Genomic DNA, 18,222 nt, shown 5'->3' with positions numbered 1-18,222 from the left:
CTGGTTGGGAGAGGATACGATGGACCTTTGGAAAGGAAGTGATACCCCCTGGCAACAAGGGGGAAAATCTCCATTTAAATAAGTTTTATTTATTTTTTAATTAGAAATAGTTTTTTATTATACTTTTGTGAGTGTATTAGACAGCCTTTATTTTTGTGAATTTTATATGATCTATGCTCGGGATGTTCTGGATAGGGTTTCCCCTCCTGAAAGGGTCTCGGATTTGCCCGGACGGTCATGGTTGATCAGTCGGTTAAGTGGTGCACCTGGAATGTCAAGGGGATCAATTCACCAGTCAAAAGGAAGAAAATATTATCAAACCTCAAGAAAGAAAGAGTTGATATAGCTCTCCTACAGGAGACACACCTGAAAGAACACTTGAAATTACGACAGGGTGGATTTGATCAGGCCTTTTTTCTTCTTTTAGCTCAAAAAGCAGGGGAGTTGTTATGCTTATTTGGAAGAATTTCCCTTTCAAAATCCTAAATCAGATAAAAGACGAATCTGGACGATATATTCTGATTAAAGCCCTTATAAATGGAGAGGAATATGGGATTTTAAATTTGTATTGCCCCCCACATCCTTTTAAATTTATAACGGAAGCCTTCTCAAAGTTGATGGCTGTCGGTGCTCGTCATACAATTATAGGGGGAGACTTTAATTGTATTATGGATCCGGAAATAGATAGGATTCCCAAGAGGACTGCAGGAGTATCTCCCAGATCTAGACAATTGGTGGATTTGAACAAAGAATTAGGACTAGTAGATGTATGGAGATGCCTTCATCCACAGGGCAGCGATTTTTCTTTTTACTCCAATCCACATAAATGTCATACTGGAATTGATATGTTTTTTGCCCCCTCGATTTTTTAAAATTTCATACCATCCTGTAAAATAGGCAGTATAGCAATTTCCGATCACGCTGCTGTATATATGAAAATCAAGGCGAGGAACAATGAGACATCCCCCCCCCCCCTCCCCCCGGCATTGGTGTATGGACCCCTTCCTGATGAAAGATAATAAATTTGTCAAGTACTTCTCTCAAGAATTTAAAACATTTTTAGAAATTAATTTAGGTACGACTAGCAACCCATCAATGATGTGGGAGACCATCAAAGCTTACACACGAGGCTTGATCATCTCCTACTCAGCGACCCAGAAAAAATTAAAGGGAGAACAACAGCGTCTGCTTGAACCTCGCTTAAAAGCGGCTGAAACAGCATACGCTGACAGACCTTCTATTGTCAAATTGCAAAGGATTATGGTTCTTAGGACAGCTCTAAACACCACGCTTACCCAAACGGCTAAGAGGGAAATATTATTTGCAAAACAAAGGTTCTATGAATTTGGCGATAAACCTGGTAGATACTTAGCATTTCTTGCAAAGAAAAAGAAGGCCCCATAAACTATCACATCTATCAAGGAAAGTACTCATGATCATAAAAGGATTAACGCAATCTTTTGAAAATTTTATTCTGATTTATATAAATTGCAGGATTGTGCAGACAGAACTAGGAGGATGCAATCATTTTTTAAAAGCCTGACCTTTCCGGACCTAACTCCGGAATAGGTATCGGTCCTGAATGTTCCCCTAACAATCCAAGAAATACCTGACGCAATCAGGCAACTTCAGAGCGGTAAGGCACCTGGCCCAGGTGGCCTTCAAGCTGAATTCTATAAAGAATTTACAGGAATATTGGCTGGTCCACTTATGGACAAGTATAACTACTCATACAGTCAGGGCTGTCTCCCGCCTTCGCTGAAAGAGGCAAATATCTCTCTTATCCTTAAAAAAGGAAAGGACCCAGAAGATTGCGCGTCATACAGACCAATAGCCTTGCTAAATGTAGATTTTAAAATCCTCTCTAAAATGTTAGCATTGAGGCTAGAAAGGGTATTTCCACATATCATAAAGGAGGATCAGATGGGATTTATTAAGGGCCGTAGATCATCCAATAATGTTAGAAGGGTCTTGAATGTGATTCAAGCCTGCCATCAGGGAAAGATATCAGGAGTAATAGTCTCATTAGACGCGGAAAAGACACTCGACAGGGTTGAATGGTCATATTTGTTTTACACATTGGAAAGGTTTGGCGTTGGAAAGGTGTTTACCAAATGGGTCTCAACACTGTATAGTGATCCCAAAGCAGTTGTGATTACCAATGGATTAGGCTCGGATAGCTTCAGTGTGGATAGGGGCTGCCGTCGGGATGTCCTCTCTTGCCATTGCAATTTACGCTAATAATTGAGCCACTAGCAGAAGCTATACGGGCTGCCCCTAATATAACAGCCCCGAGGATTGGTATAGGTAAACATAAAATTACCCTTTATGCAGATGATGTTCTTCTGTTTCTCAGTAATCCCCTGATGTCCGTGCCTCGCTTAATTCAAGTTATTAATACATTTAGGGTATTTTCAGGCTACAAAATTAATTTCTCAAAATCGGAGGCTATGCCAATGGGTGGCCTTGCTAGTATATCCCACTTATTGGACGGATCCCACTTTCTCTTTCGGTGGTCCCTGGAGGGTTTTTTATATTTAGGCATTTTTATTACCCAAGTATTTGGTCAGTTATACAAGGCTAACTTTGTGCATTTACTGCAAAAGATAAGGCAGGACCTCCAGCGATGGGGAGACCTTCCAATTTCCTGGCTAGGTAGAATAGCATTAATTAAAATGAATGTCCTGCCCTGTCTCCTATACCCTATGAGAATGCTCCCGGTGATGCTGCCGAGGCTGGCACTATGTAAATTATATGGCTGGTTGGGTTCCTTTATCTGGAATCATAGACAGCCCCTTATTAAGCTGAAGAAGCTACAGCTTCCACAGGCAAGGGGAGGATTGGATTTCCCAGATTTTAGGAAATATCAGTTAAGTTCCCTATTAAGTTACATAGTTGATTGGGTCATGTCTGACCCGCAATCAATCTAGCTGGACATCGAGGCTTCTCAAGTAAAATGCCCACTTATTAACCTCTTATTTTCAGACAAGAGGAAAATCATTACGGATCACTGTAAAAATGCTATAATACTAAACACAATTAAAGCTTGGAATATAATGCGGCAAAAGGAGGACAACTCACATAAAACATCCCCCCATGCTCCGATAGTGGGAGCATGGGGATTCCAACCGGGGTTTACCGATGCCACTTTCAAACTCTGGAGATCCAGAGGTTTCTCTTGTTTAGGGGATCTATTTAAAGAAGGGGTTCTGATGTCTTTTGAACAGCTGCGTCAGAAATTCGGATTACCTAATGGAGACTTCTTTCGATACTTCCAAATTCGTGATGATATACAGAAGAAGACTACGTTATTAGATAGTCTTTATAAATCAGATAGAGAATGTACAGTGCTATGGCCAATGGGGGTATCTTCCGTCAGTACTATTTATCATTTACTACATGATGAAGTATCGGGAGATATGGACAATCTGCTTTAAACATGGGATCAGGATTTGGGACAAGAAATCTCTATAGAAACGTGGAATGACATTTGGGAAAACGCCAGAAGAATCACCATCTGCAACAGAACTCAGGCTATTCAGCTGAAGATACTTCATAGGGCCCATATAGCACCGAATCGATTGGCAAAATTTAAGGCAGGAGCATCTCCAATGTGTCCCAAATGTAAAATAGAGGTGGGCACTCTTGTACATTGCCTATGAACCTGTCATAAGATCCGTAGATATTGGACTCAAGTAGCAAGTGCTCTGACAGAAATCTTAGGAACGGAAATTAGAGTTGACCCTGTATCTCTTCTTCTGGGCTTTTCAAACTTACCCTCCCTGGATATGCACGGGAAGAGATTATTTTCTATTCTCTCTTCCTGTGCAAGGAAAAATATTTTGGTAAACTGGATGGCTGAAGGCCCCCCTGGACTTTCAGATTGGCACAGATTAATTATGGAATGTATTCCCCTTGACTTCCTTACAAATATGGTGCACCAAAAGACCGAATTATTCCATAAAATATGGCAGCCCTTCTTGAATTATATAAATACAGATATTTCGGCCATCCTAACAAGGACTTTTATTTAATTGAGATGGCGAACCTGGCTGGTCCCTTGGGAGAGGAATCCTGCACGAATATGGGCTTTGTTACGATTTGATGTTAATACATTCCGAGCATGTATCTCACGACCCAATTTCTGTGTTATCCGTCGGTTTTTTTCCTCTTATTTGAATAATGTAAGAGACTTAATTATACATTCAGGTTAGTTGTAGGTTAGATTAGTAGTTAGTTGAGTTTTGTTTTTTTTCCTCGGTATTTTTCTTCTGTTAAATTTTGGTTATTATTTATTTAAGATTTAATTGTATATCAATGTTTACACTTGGGTTTTTTTAAATTTGTAAACTTGTAAAAATGTTAAATTTTCAATCAAAATATCTATCAAAAAAAAAAATCTTTTGAAACCACGTAATGGTTCTGGAAGTTGCATCTAATTGTCCAAAACCAACTGAGAACATTAAAAAGCTGACAGTAAAGTTTAATTCTGGCAAACAGAAAACTGAAGCCTACCCAGAAAAAGTATACGTGGCAGCGATATAGATGAAATTTTCATAGTAAAGCTGTTTGGACTCTTTGAAATCATTCATATCACAGGTAATTTCTGATGAGCCTGCCCCTTTCACTGTTAGTGTGATGAAAGGCTGAAGGACAGGTTCGTCCCAGGCATAATTCAGTGAGGTACCTGGCTTTACCTCAGTCTTTAGTCTTGGCTCTGCCACACCATGTTGGTGGAAAATGATTGCAACCTATCATAAAAGAGAAAGAGATGTCAGGAAGTTGGAACTTGTCGTGAAGGCTGAACATATTTTAATAATTCATAGAAGTGATCTAATAGCTCATTCTCCAGCTGCCTGCACTTGCGATGACAGAAATTGTTCTACTTCCAACAACCACAACCATCTTCACTGGTTCTAGGTATAACGTCAATCAGGGGTGTTCCCCCGATTCACATGTTTCCAGTTCTGTTAGAGCTCTTTGATGTTTGCTCAAAGTGTGCCTTGATGTCAAGGGCAGTATCTTTACTTCCCTTCTAAAGTCCCAGCTCTTTTGTCCATGTTTAGACCAAGCTGTAACGAGGCCAGGAGCTAAATAAACCTTTCAGAACCCAAATGGAAAGTCAGTGAACAGTTTTATGCTGAGTAAGTGCCACTTCATAGCAAAATTGACTGCACCTACCATCACTTTGCTAATGATTGAGAATGGATGTTGGGGTGGTAAGTAGCTGGGTTTGATTTGTTCTACATTTTCTCACTAAAACATACATTGCCGAATACAGGCCATCATTGTAACTGTACTGAAACAGCTTGGCTTGCTTTAGTGTGAGTCATCTCAGAGTTGTGGTGACTACTCACAGATGGGATGAATTATTTGCAATTAGTTTTGTTCTTTCTCCTTCATGTGGAGCTGATTATAAAACTTGAATACTACAGTAGATCTGTAGATGTGTACAGTTAGTAGGGATTTACCTCTGAAAAGTTGTCGATGCGGAATGGTGGTGGCAACTGTTCAGAGTTACTAAATGCAATATGGTATGTTGCTCCTTTCAGAGTAATTTCCACTCGAAGGAGGTGACAGTTGCCTTGAGTATCTCTACAAGAAGAAAAGTTAGGTTAGAAAGTACTTCAAGGTTACAAATTACAGCTAGCTTAAAATACAGAAAGGGATAACTATAAATGAGGACAGATAACGCCAAACAACTTTAAACCAACATCAAGACTTTGTGACTTAATGCATTGCTAAATCCAACTACTGTGAACAAAATGTTCTTTTTAAAATAACACACATGGATTTTCAAAGAAAATGGGCAGCAGTAACAAGGCACAATGCATAACCTGCTGAGTATTTAGCAGTTTTTGGTTTTATTTCAGGTTTTCAGCAATTGTGTAAACTGTTTTACTACTTTAGACTTTGTCTGCTATTCTTTAGGTGAGTCACACTTTGATTCTTCCGTGCAGAGTGGTCCTGCTTTACTTTGCACACATACATGTCCTTCATACACAGGGAGTAGTGTAGATGGGTTATTTAATGTTGAGGTTAAACGCCAATCTTGATTGTGTACACACAAGCTTTCCTTTGCCACAGGAGGCTGAGGAATTGCTGGAGAAAGCTCAGGAATGGGAATATCAGCCAATTTTCCACCTACTAGTGAGGGAAAGTTGAGGCCATATGTGCCACATTTATAGTCACTGTGGCTAAAATTGAATTGCTCAGTGTAAGTTAGACATTAAACCTGTGTTGGTAGCCCATGATACCTTTTGACCACAAAGCTAACAGGAATAGGACATCCAGTGCTTGCCAGCAAGAATAAATCAAGTATCAATAAGCCTTCTGTGTTTTGCACATTAGCCTTTTTATTCAGGCCAGTAAACACGTCACAGTCTCATCATAATGATTGCAGTATATATAAATTTTACAGGTAACAGTATTTGGTGTGGAAAAATATGAACAGATGTTAAAAGCTTTAGAGAAAATGCAGTAAATGGTGAAAAAGAACTAAACCTGTGCCACTGATTTGTAACTACCCGGGCAAGAAATAAGTTAACTTAAAATCTTTTTGGACAGAGATCGCATAAAATAATCTTTAAAAAGTATTAGTTTTAAAACTGAGAGGAAATCCACAGCTGGTATAGCAAGTGCCTTCAATCTGAGACCTTAAAACAAGTTCAACATATTTAATGGCTGGAATCTATTTTTAATATCACTTGTCCAATAAAAAAAACATTTCTATGCACAGCATCCATTAAAAAGACCAGATTAGAAGAAAACACAAAGAAATCCTGGATCCGAGTAATTAGAAGGCACATCTTGGCCATATCTAACCATGGATGAAATTCCTTCACAAGGAGAACTAAGTCAATTCCATTCTTTATTATTTAAACAATATATTAGTAAAAAGGATAAGAAACATTGTTTACCAATACAACAGGTACAAGTTACTAAGCTTGAACGCACAGTTGGTCATCCAAAGCTTTAACACAAAAGGTAAAATAAACAAACAACATCTAACATACCAAGAGAATCATCAGGTTTCCAATACAAGTTCTATTTTATTGTGTTTTTCAACATATAGCCCACAGTGTCTGTCATAAGGGTCTAATATCCATAAAAAAAGCATGATGCAGGAGTTGGTAGGTCAGAATAGTCTTGACAAATCTGGTATCTCTCATGTTTCCACTGAGTGCAGAAATTACCAGTTTCCTATTGCTAATTAAATCTACATTTCTCCACTAGACACCTGGCCCATTAATTAGATTTATTCTGGGATATATTGTGCTCACCTCATGTTGATGTGGAAGGAGTTGTTCTTGTTAACCTCGAAGCCCCCTGACCAAGTGCAACTCGGAACATCCATCAGCCGTACACACAATAACTGATCATAATCATTTCTTGGCCAATGAAATACAACACTGGCCCCAGGCAGAGTTGAAATGTAACCATTTGGATTCTGAGTGCCCTGAGAAAGCAAGTTCCAATTAATATTTTATTGTTGTTGGATCAGGAAACTGCTCAAACAAGGTCAAAAACAAATTATGGCCTAGGTCACACTAGAGTCTAGCGTACAGTTTTGGTCAATAAACATTCAAAGCCGCAAACCGTTCCAGAAATAGTGGAGGGAATAGGAGAGACAGGAAAGGAACATGGATTAATACAGCACCTGTCCTTGATCTATTTTCAACTTTTGAATTGAATGAGCACAAACTAGAGAACATTCAAAATTCTGCTGCCTATGTCCAATCTCAGAACAAGTCCCATTCACCCAACTACTTCTGAGATGGCAGAACTACACTGGCTCTCTATTAAGCCATGCCTCAATTTTAAAATTTCATACTTGCTTTTAAATCCATTCCTAAAGGTCACCGATTCCCATCCCTATAGCCTGTTCCAGTGCTAAATTTTTCAATTCTGGCCTTTTGAGCATCCTTGATTTTAATCACAACACCACTGAGAGCCCTAAACTCCGTAATTCTCTCCTCTCCCTTTCAACCCCCATATAAACATCCCCATCTAATTTCCTCTCTTGAGGGTTTTTGAAATTAAACTCTTCATCTAATCTTTTGCATATCAGTCCCATTAGCTCATTATAGATATTTTCTAAGCAACTTCTTATGAATAGTTATGATATAGCCATGGAACAGGTGGAACTTGAACCCAGGTCACTTGGCTCAGAAGTTGGTACACTACTACTGTCCTTGTTGTGGTTGTGTTCGCTGAGCTGGGAGTTTGTGTTGCAGACGTTTCGTCCCCTGTCTAGGTGACATCCTCAATGCTTGGGAGCCTCCTGTGATCTTTCCTCCGGCATATGTAGTGGTTTGAATCTGCCGCTTCCGGTTGTCAGTTCCAGCTGTCCGCTGCAGTGGTTGGTATATTGGGTCCAGGTCGATGTGTTTATTGATTGAATCTGTGGATGAGTGCCATGCCTCTAGGAATTCCCTGGCTGTTCTCTGTTTGGCTTGTCCTATAATAGTTGTGTTGTCCCAGTCGAAATCATGTTGCTTGTCAACGGACAGCTGGAACTGACAACCGGAAGCGGCAGATTCAAACCAATACAAATGCCGGAGGAAACACCACAGAAGCCCTTCACAGGAGGCTCCCAAGCACTGAGAATGTCAGCTAGACAGGGGACGAAACGTCTGCAACACAAACTCCCAGCTCGGCGAACAGAACCACAACAACGAGCACCCAAGCTACAAATCTTCTCACAAACTCTGAACTACTACTGTCCCTTTATTAGCTCATTCCAGGCTCTGTCTCAGGTTTTGTTATCCTGCCTGTGAAGCACTTTGCTAAGTTTTACGCTGAGGGCATTTCAGAATGCTTCAAATCCAAATAAACATTTCTAAAGTGCAATCATAGCTGGTTTACAGACAAACTGAGAAGCTACTTGGTAAACAGCCAGTCTCCACAGCAGTAATTTAGATGAATGAGCAATTAAATTGCTCGTATTGGCTATTGGTGTTAGAAACAAACATTGTTCAAGATACTGGATGAGGGGAGGGGGGTGATTTCCCTGCTTTACTTGATATTGTGAAGGCATATATTTTACTTCTAGTTGGATATGACAATAGATCCTCAGTTAATTTCAAACATGTCATTCCAGCAGTAAGTCATCTCCTCAGTATCTTAACTGAAGTGTGGGCTTAGAAGTATCTGAATTTGAGAAAGGAGCTTGAACCATGACTTGAAACGTCAGAAAGTGATCAAATAAGATGGAAAATCTAACATGCATAAAAAGCCAGATACTGATTAGATTAGATTAGATTAGATTACTTACATTAGATCTTGGCAGACAAAAAAAAGAGTGAGGGAAAACTGGAGAAATCCAGATTTTCAACCTTGAAGATAGATGGCATAAATGTGCATTTATACATGTAAATAAATAAAACAGAAAATCTTAAAGAGGAGGAAAATGTAGAATACCGCTTCAAACTAAATTGCAACAGCAGAATGAGGTGACAACTACAGAAGGCAGATTTAGGACAGATGTCAGTAATTGTTTGTTAACACAGTGAGTGAGATAAACTTCCAGGAAAGATCTTGAAAGTGAAAGCTTCATGATTAATTAACAAATCAGCTGAATGACAGTATAGCAATACTGTACCATCTTTCCTTATGGATGAACAAAGATGAGTTGAATTATCTTCCTTGTGGTTTAGCTTATGCCAACATAGACATATTTATCAAGGCAACTAGATAGCAAAACTGAATAATGCATCCAGCATACAATATCAATACATTAAATAAATTTTGAGAAGGAATCAAAAGCAGTTCTTAATATCACAGATGGGATAAACTAATGATTAATTAAAGCTATTAACAATATACAACAGCTGATCATATTACCTTAACTACTAGATCTCCTTCAGATATTTATGATACTTTATTTTGTTCTCACTACCAAAATCTGCAAACACTACATATCAAGCTATTGTACAAATGTCTCAAGCAGCATCAAATTCTTCTCTCTGCTCTTTTAATAGACAGCTTATCTGTTTGATGTTTATTTGATAACATCCCCTAAAGATAAAAGTTTTTCTCTATGTTCAAAATTACACTTCATTTTTAAATGAGATCAACAACTTATTTTGGGAAGTTAAAAATCACACAACATTAGGTTACAGTCCAACAGGTTTAATTGGAAGCACACTAGCTTTCAGAGCATCGCTCCTTCATCAGGTGGTATTTGGGAACACAGGCTAAAATGATCTGGAACCATATTCCTACCTGGCCTCTGGCAAATTCTCGTTGGGCAAAGGCTAACTTATGTGAGGATTTGTTGTCCAGTAGATATCGGGGTGCAAAGGTCACTATGTTGGTATCTCTGTACCGACCTCGACCTTTCCGGATATCGATTCCTAAGATATAAATGAGAAAGAACCTTTGGAGACAACAAATAAGCAATAAATGCTACACCAGCTACACTGCCGCTCGTGGATAACATGTCACTGGTCATCCTTCCGTAATGTTCAAGTACAACGAGGATTGTACCTTTGAAATGTGAAAGGTTTTTCTGGAAGATAAATCAAGCGTTTTTTTTCAAACTCACCAATACTATAAATGAGTCCGGGTCTGTTACCGTGTTGAATCACTTTCACTGCTCGCACACCACTTCCTCCATCTGGAGAGAATTCCTGACACCAACCAGGAACTGCATCTGGGTGGATCCCCTTCCCAATCCTCATGGTACACCTGCAAGGGTCAGAGACTGGGGGATAAATCTACTCAGCCCCAAAGAGGTCAGTAAGACATGGGTTCATTTCACACATATATAAATATCACAGCTATGAGTCAAAATTATTTTTAAAATCTTTATTTCCAAACTCAACATTGCATGGCCAAAATTAGACCTTTGTAAAGCTTAAGATCAGCAAGATCCTGTTCATAGTCACAAATTGTCCAAATTCACAATAATTCCCTCAGTAAATCAGGTGAGCCAATGATGTGCATATTACTGAATTCTTTACTCACATGTTAGGTTGCTCTTTGTCTGTAAAGCTAAATAAGAGGGGGCTGAGACTTCGTGCAAGCTCATGCTCCTCAAACTGGCCTGCTGCATCAGCCTTGGCATTGTCCTGTCGAAAAATTAATGGCAGCCCTGAAAAAGATTGGTATGAAGCAGACCATTTTAGACCACGGCTTTTAATTCACCACCTTGCAGGTCTGGAAATATGCACCAAAACATCATGCTCCTACATTTACTTTGGAATTTGATTTTTTTTTGTTTTACCTGTCTTGTTAAGGAGCCAATAAGGTGCAGAAATGAGTATCTTCAAGGAACCCTCTGCTCTGCACACTATGCGAATGCTCAGATTCAGCTGGCGCTTCTTGGTGTCGTAAAGGCGCATACGAACATGATAGTTAGTGGTTCCTGCTGGAATTAGGAGTTCCTTGCATACAGGAAAGTTTTCTAGTGTAATCCCTGACAAATAAATTGCGAATAAAACATATTTAAAGAATAGCTTTTATTAACATGTAAAAAATAAAGTCACCATAGTCCTACTGAATGATAGGGTTCTCTCTCTCTCTCAAATTATCCATGAAAAGGAACTGAAGTATTTTGAAGTTGCTCAACATCACCACCACTCTCCTCCTCAGAGACCATTTGTGGTAAAGGTGTCTGGTTTTAATTATCTTACACAGCCAGGCAAATTGTGTTTAGGAAAATAAAGACTGCAAATACGTGGTGCCTTTCGCGATGAAAGGTATTCAACAGACAAGGAATGACTTCAAAATGCTCACTTGTTTAATCAGACAAATATTGTAATCAAGATGTATACAAGAACTCACAAATAACAATTATATGAAGGGACAATTAATTTGCTTACTTCAATGGTAAATGTTTTGTGGTGAAATTATGGCCAGCACATCAGAAAAACTTTCCATGTTCCTCTGAATACGGTCATATTTGGAATATTGTGTGCAATTCTGGTTTCCCTCCTATTGGGAGGATGTTGTGAAACTTGAAAGGGTTTAGAAAAGATTTACAAGGACGTTGCCAGGGTTGGAGGATTTGAGCTATAGGGAGAGGCTGAATAGGCTGGGGCTGTTTTCCCTGGAGTGTCGGAGGCTGAGGGGTGACCTTATAGAGGTTTATAAAATCAAAGTTTGTGAGAAGATTTGTAGCTCGGGTGCTCGTTGCTGTGGTTCTGTTCACCGAGCTGGAAGTTTTTGTTGCAAACGTTTCGTCCCCTTCTAGGTGACATCCTCAGTGCTTGGGAGCCTCCTGTGAAGCGCTTCTGTGGTGTTTCCTCCGGCATTTATAGTGGCCTGTCCCTGCCGCTTCCGGTTGTCAGTTTCAGCTGTCCGCTGTAGTGGCCGGTATATGCTGGTTGTGGCGTTTCGTGGCTAGTTGATGTTCGTGGATGCGGATCGTTAGCTGTCTTCCTGTTTGTCCTATATAGTGTTTTGTGCAGTCCCTGCATGGGATTTTGTACACTACGTTAGTTTTGCTCATGCTGGGTATCGGGTCCTTCGTTCTGGTGAGTTGTTGTCTGAGAGTGGCTGTTGGTTTGTGTGCTGTTATAAGTCCTAGTGGTCGCAGTAGTCTGGCTGTCATTTCAGAGATGTTCTTGATGTATGGTACCACACACGCAGACGACAAGCAACATGAGTTTGACTGGGACAACACTATCATTATAGGGCAAGCGAAACAAAGAACAGCCAGGGAATTCCTAGAAGCATGGCACTCGTCCACAAACTCCATCAACAAACACATAGACCTGGACCCAATATACCGGCCACTACAGCAGACAGCTGAAACTGACAACCGGAAGCGGCAGGGACAGGCCACTATAAATGCCGGAGGAAACACCACAGAAGCGCTTCACAGGAGGCTCCCAAGCACTGAGGATGTCACCTAGACAGGGGATGAAACGTTTGCAACAAAAACTTCCAGCTCGGCGAACAGAACCACAGCAGGTTTATAAATTCATGAGGGGCATGGATAGGGTAAAGAGACAAGGTCTTTTCCCTGAGGTGGGAGAGTCCAGAACTAGAGGGCATAGGTTTAAGGTGAGAGGAAAAAATTTAAAAGGGACCTAAGGGGCACGCAGAGGGTAGCGAACGTACAGAATGCACTGCCAGAGGAAGTGGTGGAGGCTGGTAAAATTACAACATTTAGAAGGCATCTGGATGGGTATATGCATAGGAAGGGTTTAAAGGGATATGGGCCAAGTGATGGCAAATAGGATTAGATTAGGTTAGGATATCTTGTTGGCATGGACGAGTTGGATCAAAGGGTCTGTTTCTGTTCTGTACATCACAATGACGATGGGTATTAACATACACCAAGAACATTCACTTAAGTCTGCTGTGGGGCTTAAACACAAACCTTCTAACCAGAAATAAGAGTTATTCTGTGAGCCAAAATGGTAATTGGTTTTTAGTGCCAAATCAAAACTACCAATCTACTTCGCTAACATCGCACCTAATTGATAGTATACTAGAGATACCTATTTGCAGTTGTCAGTCATTTGTTGTAACTTCGTTGGGTCATAGCTTTTCCCATGCACTAAGTATCAATGGGAGAACGCTTAAATGGAACACAGCTCTTCATATTTAGGGTCTCTACCTATAAACATGGATTGTTTTTCCTTCAGATGAGAGATGAAATCTATACTTACAGCCCTTCTGCTGTATTCAATTCTTTCACTGCACGCCAATAACATTTGTGCAAATTAATGTTAGAGAGAATTCCCTTCCAAAGCCACTGGGTGTGGCTGTACCAACAGTGCATGGACAAGATGGTTCAAGTAAGTGGCCCATCACCACTTTCTCAAGAGCAATTAGAGATGACAAACAAATACTTGCCTAACCCACATACCATGAAAGAATAAGTTAAAACATCTGAAGTTACTTTGGCAGAATAAAACATAGTCATTTAGTTCGAATTAACAACCAAATGAGATTAATGACAGGCAAAGCAATGTGGCAAAACTGAAGGTACAAAACAAATCTTACCAAGTTCGATATTCTGAGATGTATCAGCTGTGTGTAGCACAGCATCTTTCCCCGGTTTCAATGGTCCACGGATAGAGGTACCTTTCACATAGTAGGAAAGCTCACAGGGTAGTAGATTGGTCAGGACTAGAGTGGGTAGCAAGTAGATGGTGTGGCCTGGTTGTCGGTAAACCTGCATAGCGTTGCCAGACATTAAATTTAAGGGCAGGTAGTCAGGGTAGTTCTCCTTCTTAACTGCCACACAATACCTATGAGTAATAACAACAATCTTAACATATCATGAAATTCCAGCTGCATCCTTAGCAAACACCTTGCATTTATGCAAGATATTTAAAACAAATAGAATGCATTTCACAGAAATGATCAGATAATGATGGACACTCCAAGAGGTGGATTAAGGGTTTTATGGAGGAGAGACAGTTTGAGGGAGAGGACTTTAGAGACAGTGTTACAAAACATGAAGCTGAAATGATGGCTTTCAAACTTGGAGGAAGTGGGAGAATGTATAAGACAGTTAAAGCCAGTGAAGCAGGGTGAAAGTCACAACCATAAGAAAGAGAATTCTAAATTGGAGGTGCTAGACACACTTAATTCTTAAACATATGTTAAACATTGGCATTCTGTTAATAAAAGTTAGTGAGAGAGGAATATTTGTGCCCTAAACACTTAAGTATGCATGATAAGCTTTGGTGACATTTGGTGTCACTTTTTTCTACTCATCCCCAGAAGATTTCATGACTTAGTTTTTACTAATTTTTTCCGAAACTGAAGACTACTGCAACATTTCCAGCTTTCTGCAAGCATAAAAAGGTTTGATGTCAAAGTTTCCTGAGACTGAGTCGATATCCCCAGTAGTTCTGTGGAAATCTGAAGCTGGGCTGAGGCTGTTCAGTGTACTGGTCAGGTCATATTCAAGACCTCTGTATTCACTTCTGGTAGCCACAGCTCAAGGGTGCCATCCAGGCCTTGAGGGCAGTGAAGACAAATCCAAGAAAACTAATTGCTGGTGTTGCACGCTAAAACTTTTAGCACTGATGCGGTAAGTCTTTATTTTCAAAAACTTTTTAGTTTCAAAATGAGAAGGTACAAGGAATTTTACAGCAGTTTAATAAATAACAGGTAAAGCAAACCTAAAACAAAGTCTGGTACATCAAAGCAACAGGACAGAATGGGACTGGTTCATGCTTGTGAAAGGTAAAATTAAGGCAGGTATCAGAGAACAGTTCTTTATACAAAAAGTGCTAAACATCTGGAATGCATTGCCAGGAAAAGTAGAGGAGACCTGGACATTATTCAGTTAAGAAACAGCTGGTTCCTATAATGTGAAATCTGTAAGTTTAGTTTTCTGTAAGAATGAGATCAAACAGATTTGAAGCATTGCCTTCAATCAAACCTATTTTATGATTCTATGCTTTTCTTTCATTTGACAAATGTTATTACCTTTTCCAATACACGTGAAAAAATAAGTGATATAGACATCAGTTATTTCTTCAAATAATCTAATATTTTAAGATTATATTGGCAACAAAAGGGTCCTTTGCTGAGCTTTCACAATCCCAACTTTGCTCCAATATTTGTACAGAAAATATGCTTTAAAATAATTGAAACATTTCCAGGAGAAAACTTTAAGCAAGAGCTGGCTGCGGAGTAAAGCTCTCTCTACATTGCCCTGGCAAGAATTCAGGTCAGGTATAGACCAGATCACATTTAGAGCAAAATTTCCTCTACTCAACCTAACAGTGTGATTTGACTCAACTTTCATTGTTCCTTTCTGTTTCATTTGGTATTCCCCATTCTATTTTGGTGAAAGGTCGACGACAATTCACTATAAGGGTATGACTCAGGAGGATTTTGCCCAACTTTGAATTGGATTGAGAACAGCAAAATTTAATTTCACTTGGAACTAGCACAGAGACGGACTATTTTAACTTATCACTCAGGTTGGATCTAAACTCAGTTTTGAAAGTAACTGAGCAACGATTGCATTCTTCTGTCCCACCCTGCCTCATTCTGATTGTGCCTTGTTCAAGAATCGTTTACAAGAATAGTTCCTAATTTGAAATGAAAGCTCTTGGCAGAGAGATTAGAGGTGCACCCTCTATGACAACTGGATGTCCCTTTGTTGTCCAACACTTAAATTTTAATAATTTAAAAAACTGTATGACTAGAAACAAAAGATTAGCTTCTGTGGCAAGATCAGAAGGTCAAATATTTCAAACAAAGCCTTTCTTCAAAACTGGAATTTTCCTACAAAGCGACTAAGTATTGTTTCATGAAGATTGGTCAGAAACATTTTGAGGACATTGCTCATCATGAACCCACACCTGCAATGTCTTGGGAATTTACAAAAAGAGGAATATCAGAAAGGACTGTGTACCTGTAGGAGCAGTTGTCATCACAGTCTGATGAATGACATTCACGCTTGCTGCTGTTCACCTCTCCTACTTTTCCCACACTGGTCCAATGAATAGGTGTTTTACAGAAGAAAAGACCAAGACCCTTTGGTCTTGCTTGAAGACGCCAAGATGTTAGGTGTAGAGGGATTGCTAATGAGTCACCTGGCAACACTGCTGGCAACACCACAGGCTCTGAAATCATAATTAAGTTTGTGTAAATTTTAGAACGTTAAAAATTCTTTGAAAGCTTTGCCTGAGAAAGTAACAGTGTCAAATAAGCCTGAGTCCATCACTATGACGGCCCTGAGGATATCCAAGCTGAGAGAAGAGGCAGAACAGAAAGATATTTCATTTTTCTGTTCTGCACACATTTGGTCATGATTGAGGAAGTCCAGTCATTTGCTCTGAATCCATGTTCTAAAGTCACATCTCCCACCACTGAGGCATCCAATTGTTTCTTAGATAATTCCAAAAACTTTCTTTACTCAACTGTTTGAAGTTGAAGTTTACTCCAATGCTGATTAGTGTGTGCCAAGAGAATTATCTGAACACTAATCCAAAATTTGTCATTTAGTGGTTTGAATACATTTGCTTTTACTCTACATTACTAATAATGTGCATTTCTTTATCCCCATTCTCATCTCTCTTTATCTAGATGCACAATTATCTCTGAAACACCATCGTTCCAGATTGGAACACTTTGGGTGTTTCCAGTCTTGAGTAAATTTGAAGCTTTTGACTCAAGAATCAACCTTTTAGCTCTATTAAGCAATATGTGTGGAGCTTAAATGTGAAGTTTATGTTTTGGCGATCAGTGCTAGACACATTATGCAAGACTTGAAAATTTCCAAGAACTACTGACTGATCTGGTCACATAACTTGATATTCTGAGCTTTGTTGATGATGATAGTAAGGGATGAACCTAAAGCAACCACCACCATGAGGGAAAAGGTACTTAATGAACCTAAAAGTGACAACATCTGAAGACCAGATGGCTTGAATTCAAGGAGATTTAAGTGATGACATGGATAGTAGAAACATTTGTTATAATCTATCAAAAAGATTGGAAAGCAGCAAATGTTTTCAAGAAAGGAAGGAGGCAGAAAGCAGGGAATTGGAGGCTATTTAGCAGAAAATGTAGGCAAAGGTGTTAGAATACCCAGAAAATTGCAATTTGCTAGCACAGCCAACACATGGTTTTGTGAAAGAGAAATCATGCTTAACTAATCTACTGCAGTTTTCTAACTATATAACATACATTGGATATAAAGTGGAACCAGTATAGGTGATGTACTTGGATTGCAAAAAGACATTTGATAAGTGCCATATCAAAGATTGCTGTACCATATTACAGCACGTGGTAAAGAAAGTAACATGCTGGCATGGATAAAGGATCAGTTAGCTAACAGAAAGCAGAGAAATAAATTAAATGATTTTTATTCCCAGGTTGGAAATCTGTCACAGGTGGAATGCCATAGGAATTTGTCATGTCCTCAACTATTTGCAATTCATCTCAATGATATGTGTAAGGGGATGAATGCCTGTCACCAAAATTGGTAGGAAAGTAAGTTGTCAACATAAGGTGGAGTCTGCAAAGGAATGCACACAGATTAAGAGAAATAAAAAATTTGGCAAATGGAGTATAACATGTGAAAATGTTTATTTTGGCAGCACGAATAGGAAAACTGTACACTTAAATGATGAGAGCAATACATGATGCTACACATGGTTCTGGGAGTTTAAGTACCTAAACTGCAGAAATTATTACGTGTGTACTGCAAATGATTAGGAAGGCAAATGAGAATGTTATTATTTCTGGCAAGGAGAATGGAAAATAAAAGTAGGGATGTTTTATAGCAGCTGC

The 18,222-nt window shown here is 39.3% G+C and overlaps 1 protein-coding gene across 6 annotated transcripts in view; it reads right to left on the bottom strand.

Moving 5' to 3' along the window:
* The window catches only part of vps13d (vacuolar protein sorting 13 homolog D), a 297,670-nt gene that overhangs the window by 118,546 nt on the left and 160,902 nt on the right, over window positions 1-18,222 (bottom strand). For 5 of the 6 annotated variants that reach the window (XM_043675640.1, XM_043675641.1, XM_043675643.1 and 2 more), the window contains 9 exons: window positions 16,340-16,550; window positions 13,963-14,210; window positions 11,231-11,422; window positions 10,972-11,098; window positions 10,550-10,692; window positions 10,228-10,358; window positions 7,284-7,459; window positions 5,472-5,595; window positions 4,516-4,751 (listed from right to left, as the gene is read on the bottom strand). In XM_043675640.1, the coding sequence (XP_043531575.1) occupies window positions 4,516-4,751; window positions 5,472-5,595; window positions 7,284-7,459; window positions 10,228-10,358; window positions 10,550-10,692; window positions 10,972-11,098; window positions 11,231-11,422; window positions 13,963-14,210; window positions 16,340-16,550 (1,588 nt within the window). The remainder of the gene's footprint in view (window positions 1-4,515; window positions 4,752-5,471; window positions 5,596-7,283; window positions 7,460-10,227; window positions 10,359-10,549; window positions 10,693-10,971; window positions 11,099-11,230; window positions 11,423-13,962; window positions 14,211-16,339; window positions 16,551-18,222) is intronic. The other variant, XM_043675645.1, reaches the window with a different exon arrangement.

Source organism: Chiloscyllium plagiosum, chromosome 34 (genome assembly GCF_004010195.1).
Source record: "Chiloscyllium plagiosum isolate BGI_BamShark_2017 chromosome 34, ASM401019v2, whole genome shotgun sequence".
Classification (NCBI taxonomy): Eukaryota; Metazoa; Chordata; class Chondrichthyes; order Orectolobiformes; family Hemiscylliidae; genus Chiloscyllium; species Chiloscyllium plagiosum.
Note: the sequence above shows the minus strand (reverse complement) of the source record. Positions and strands in the feature narration are given on the sequence as shown.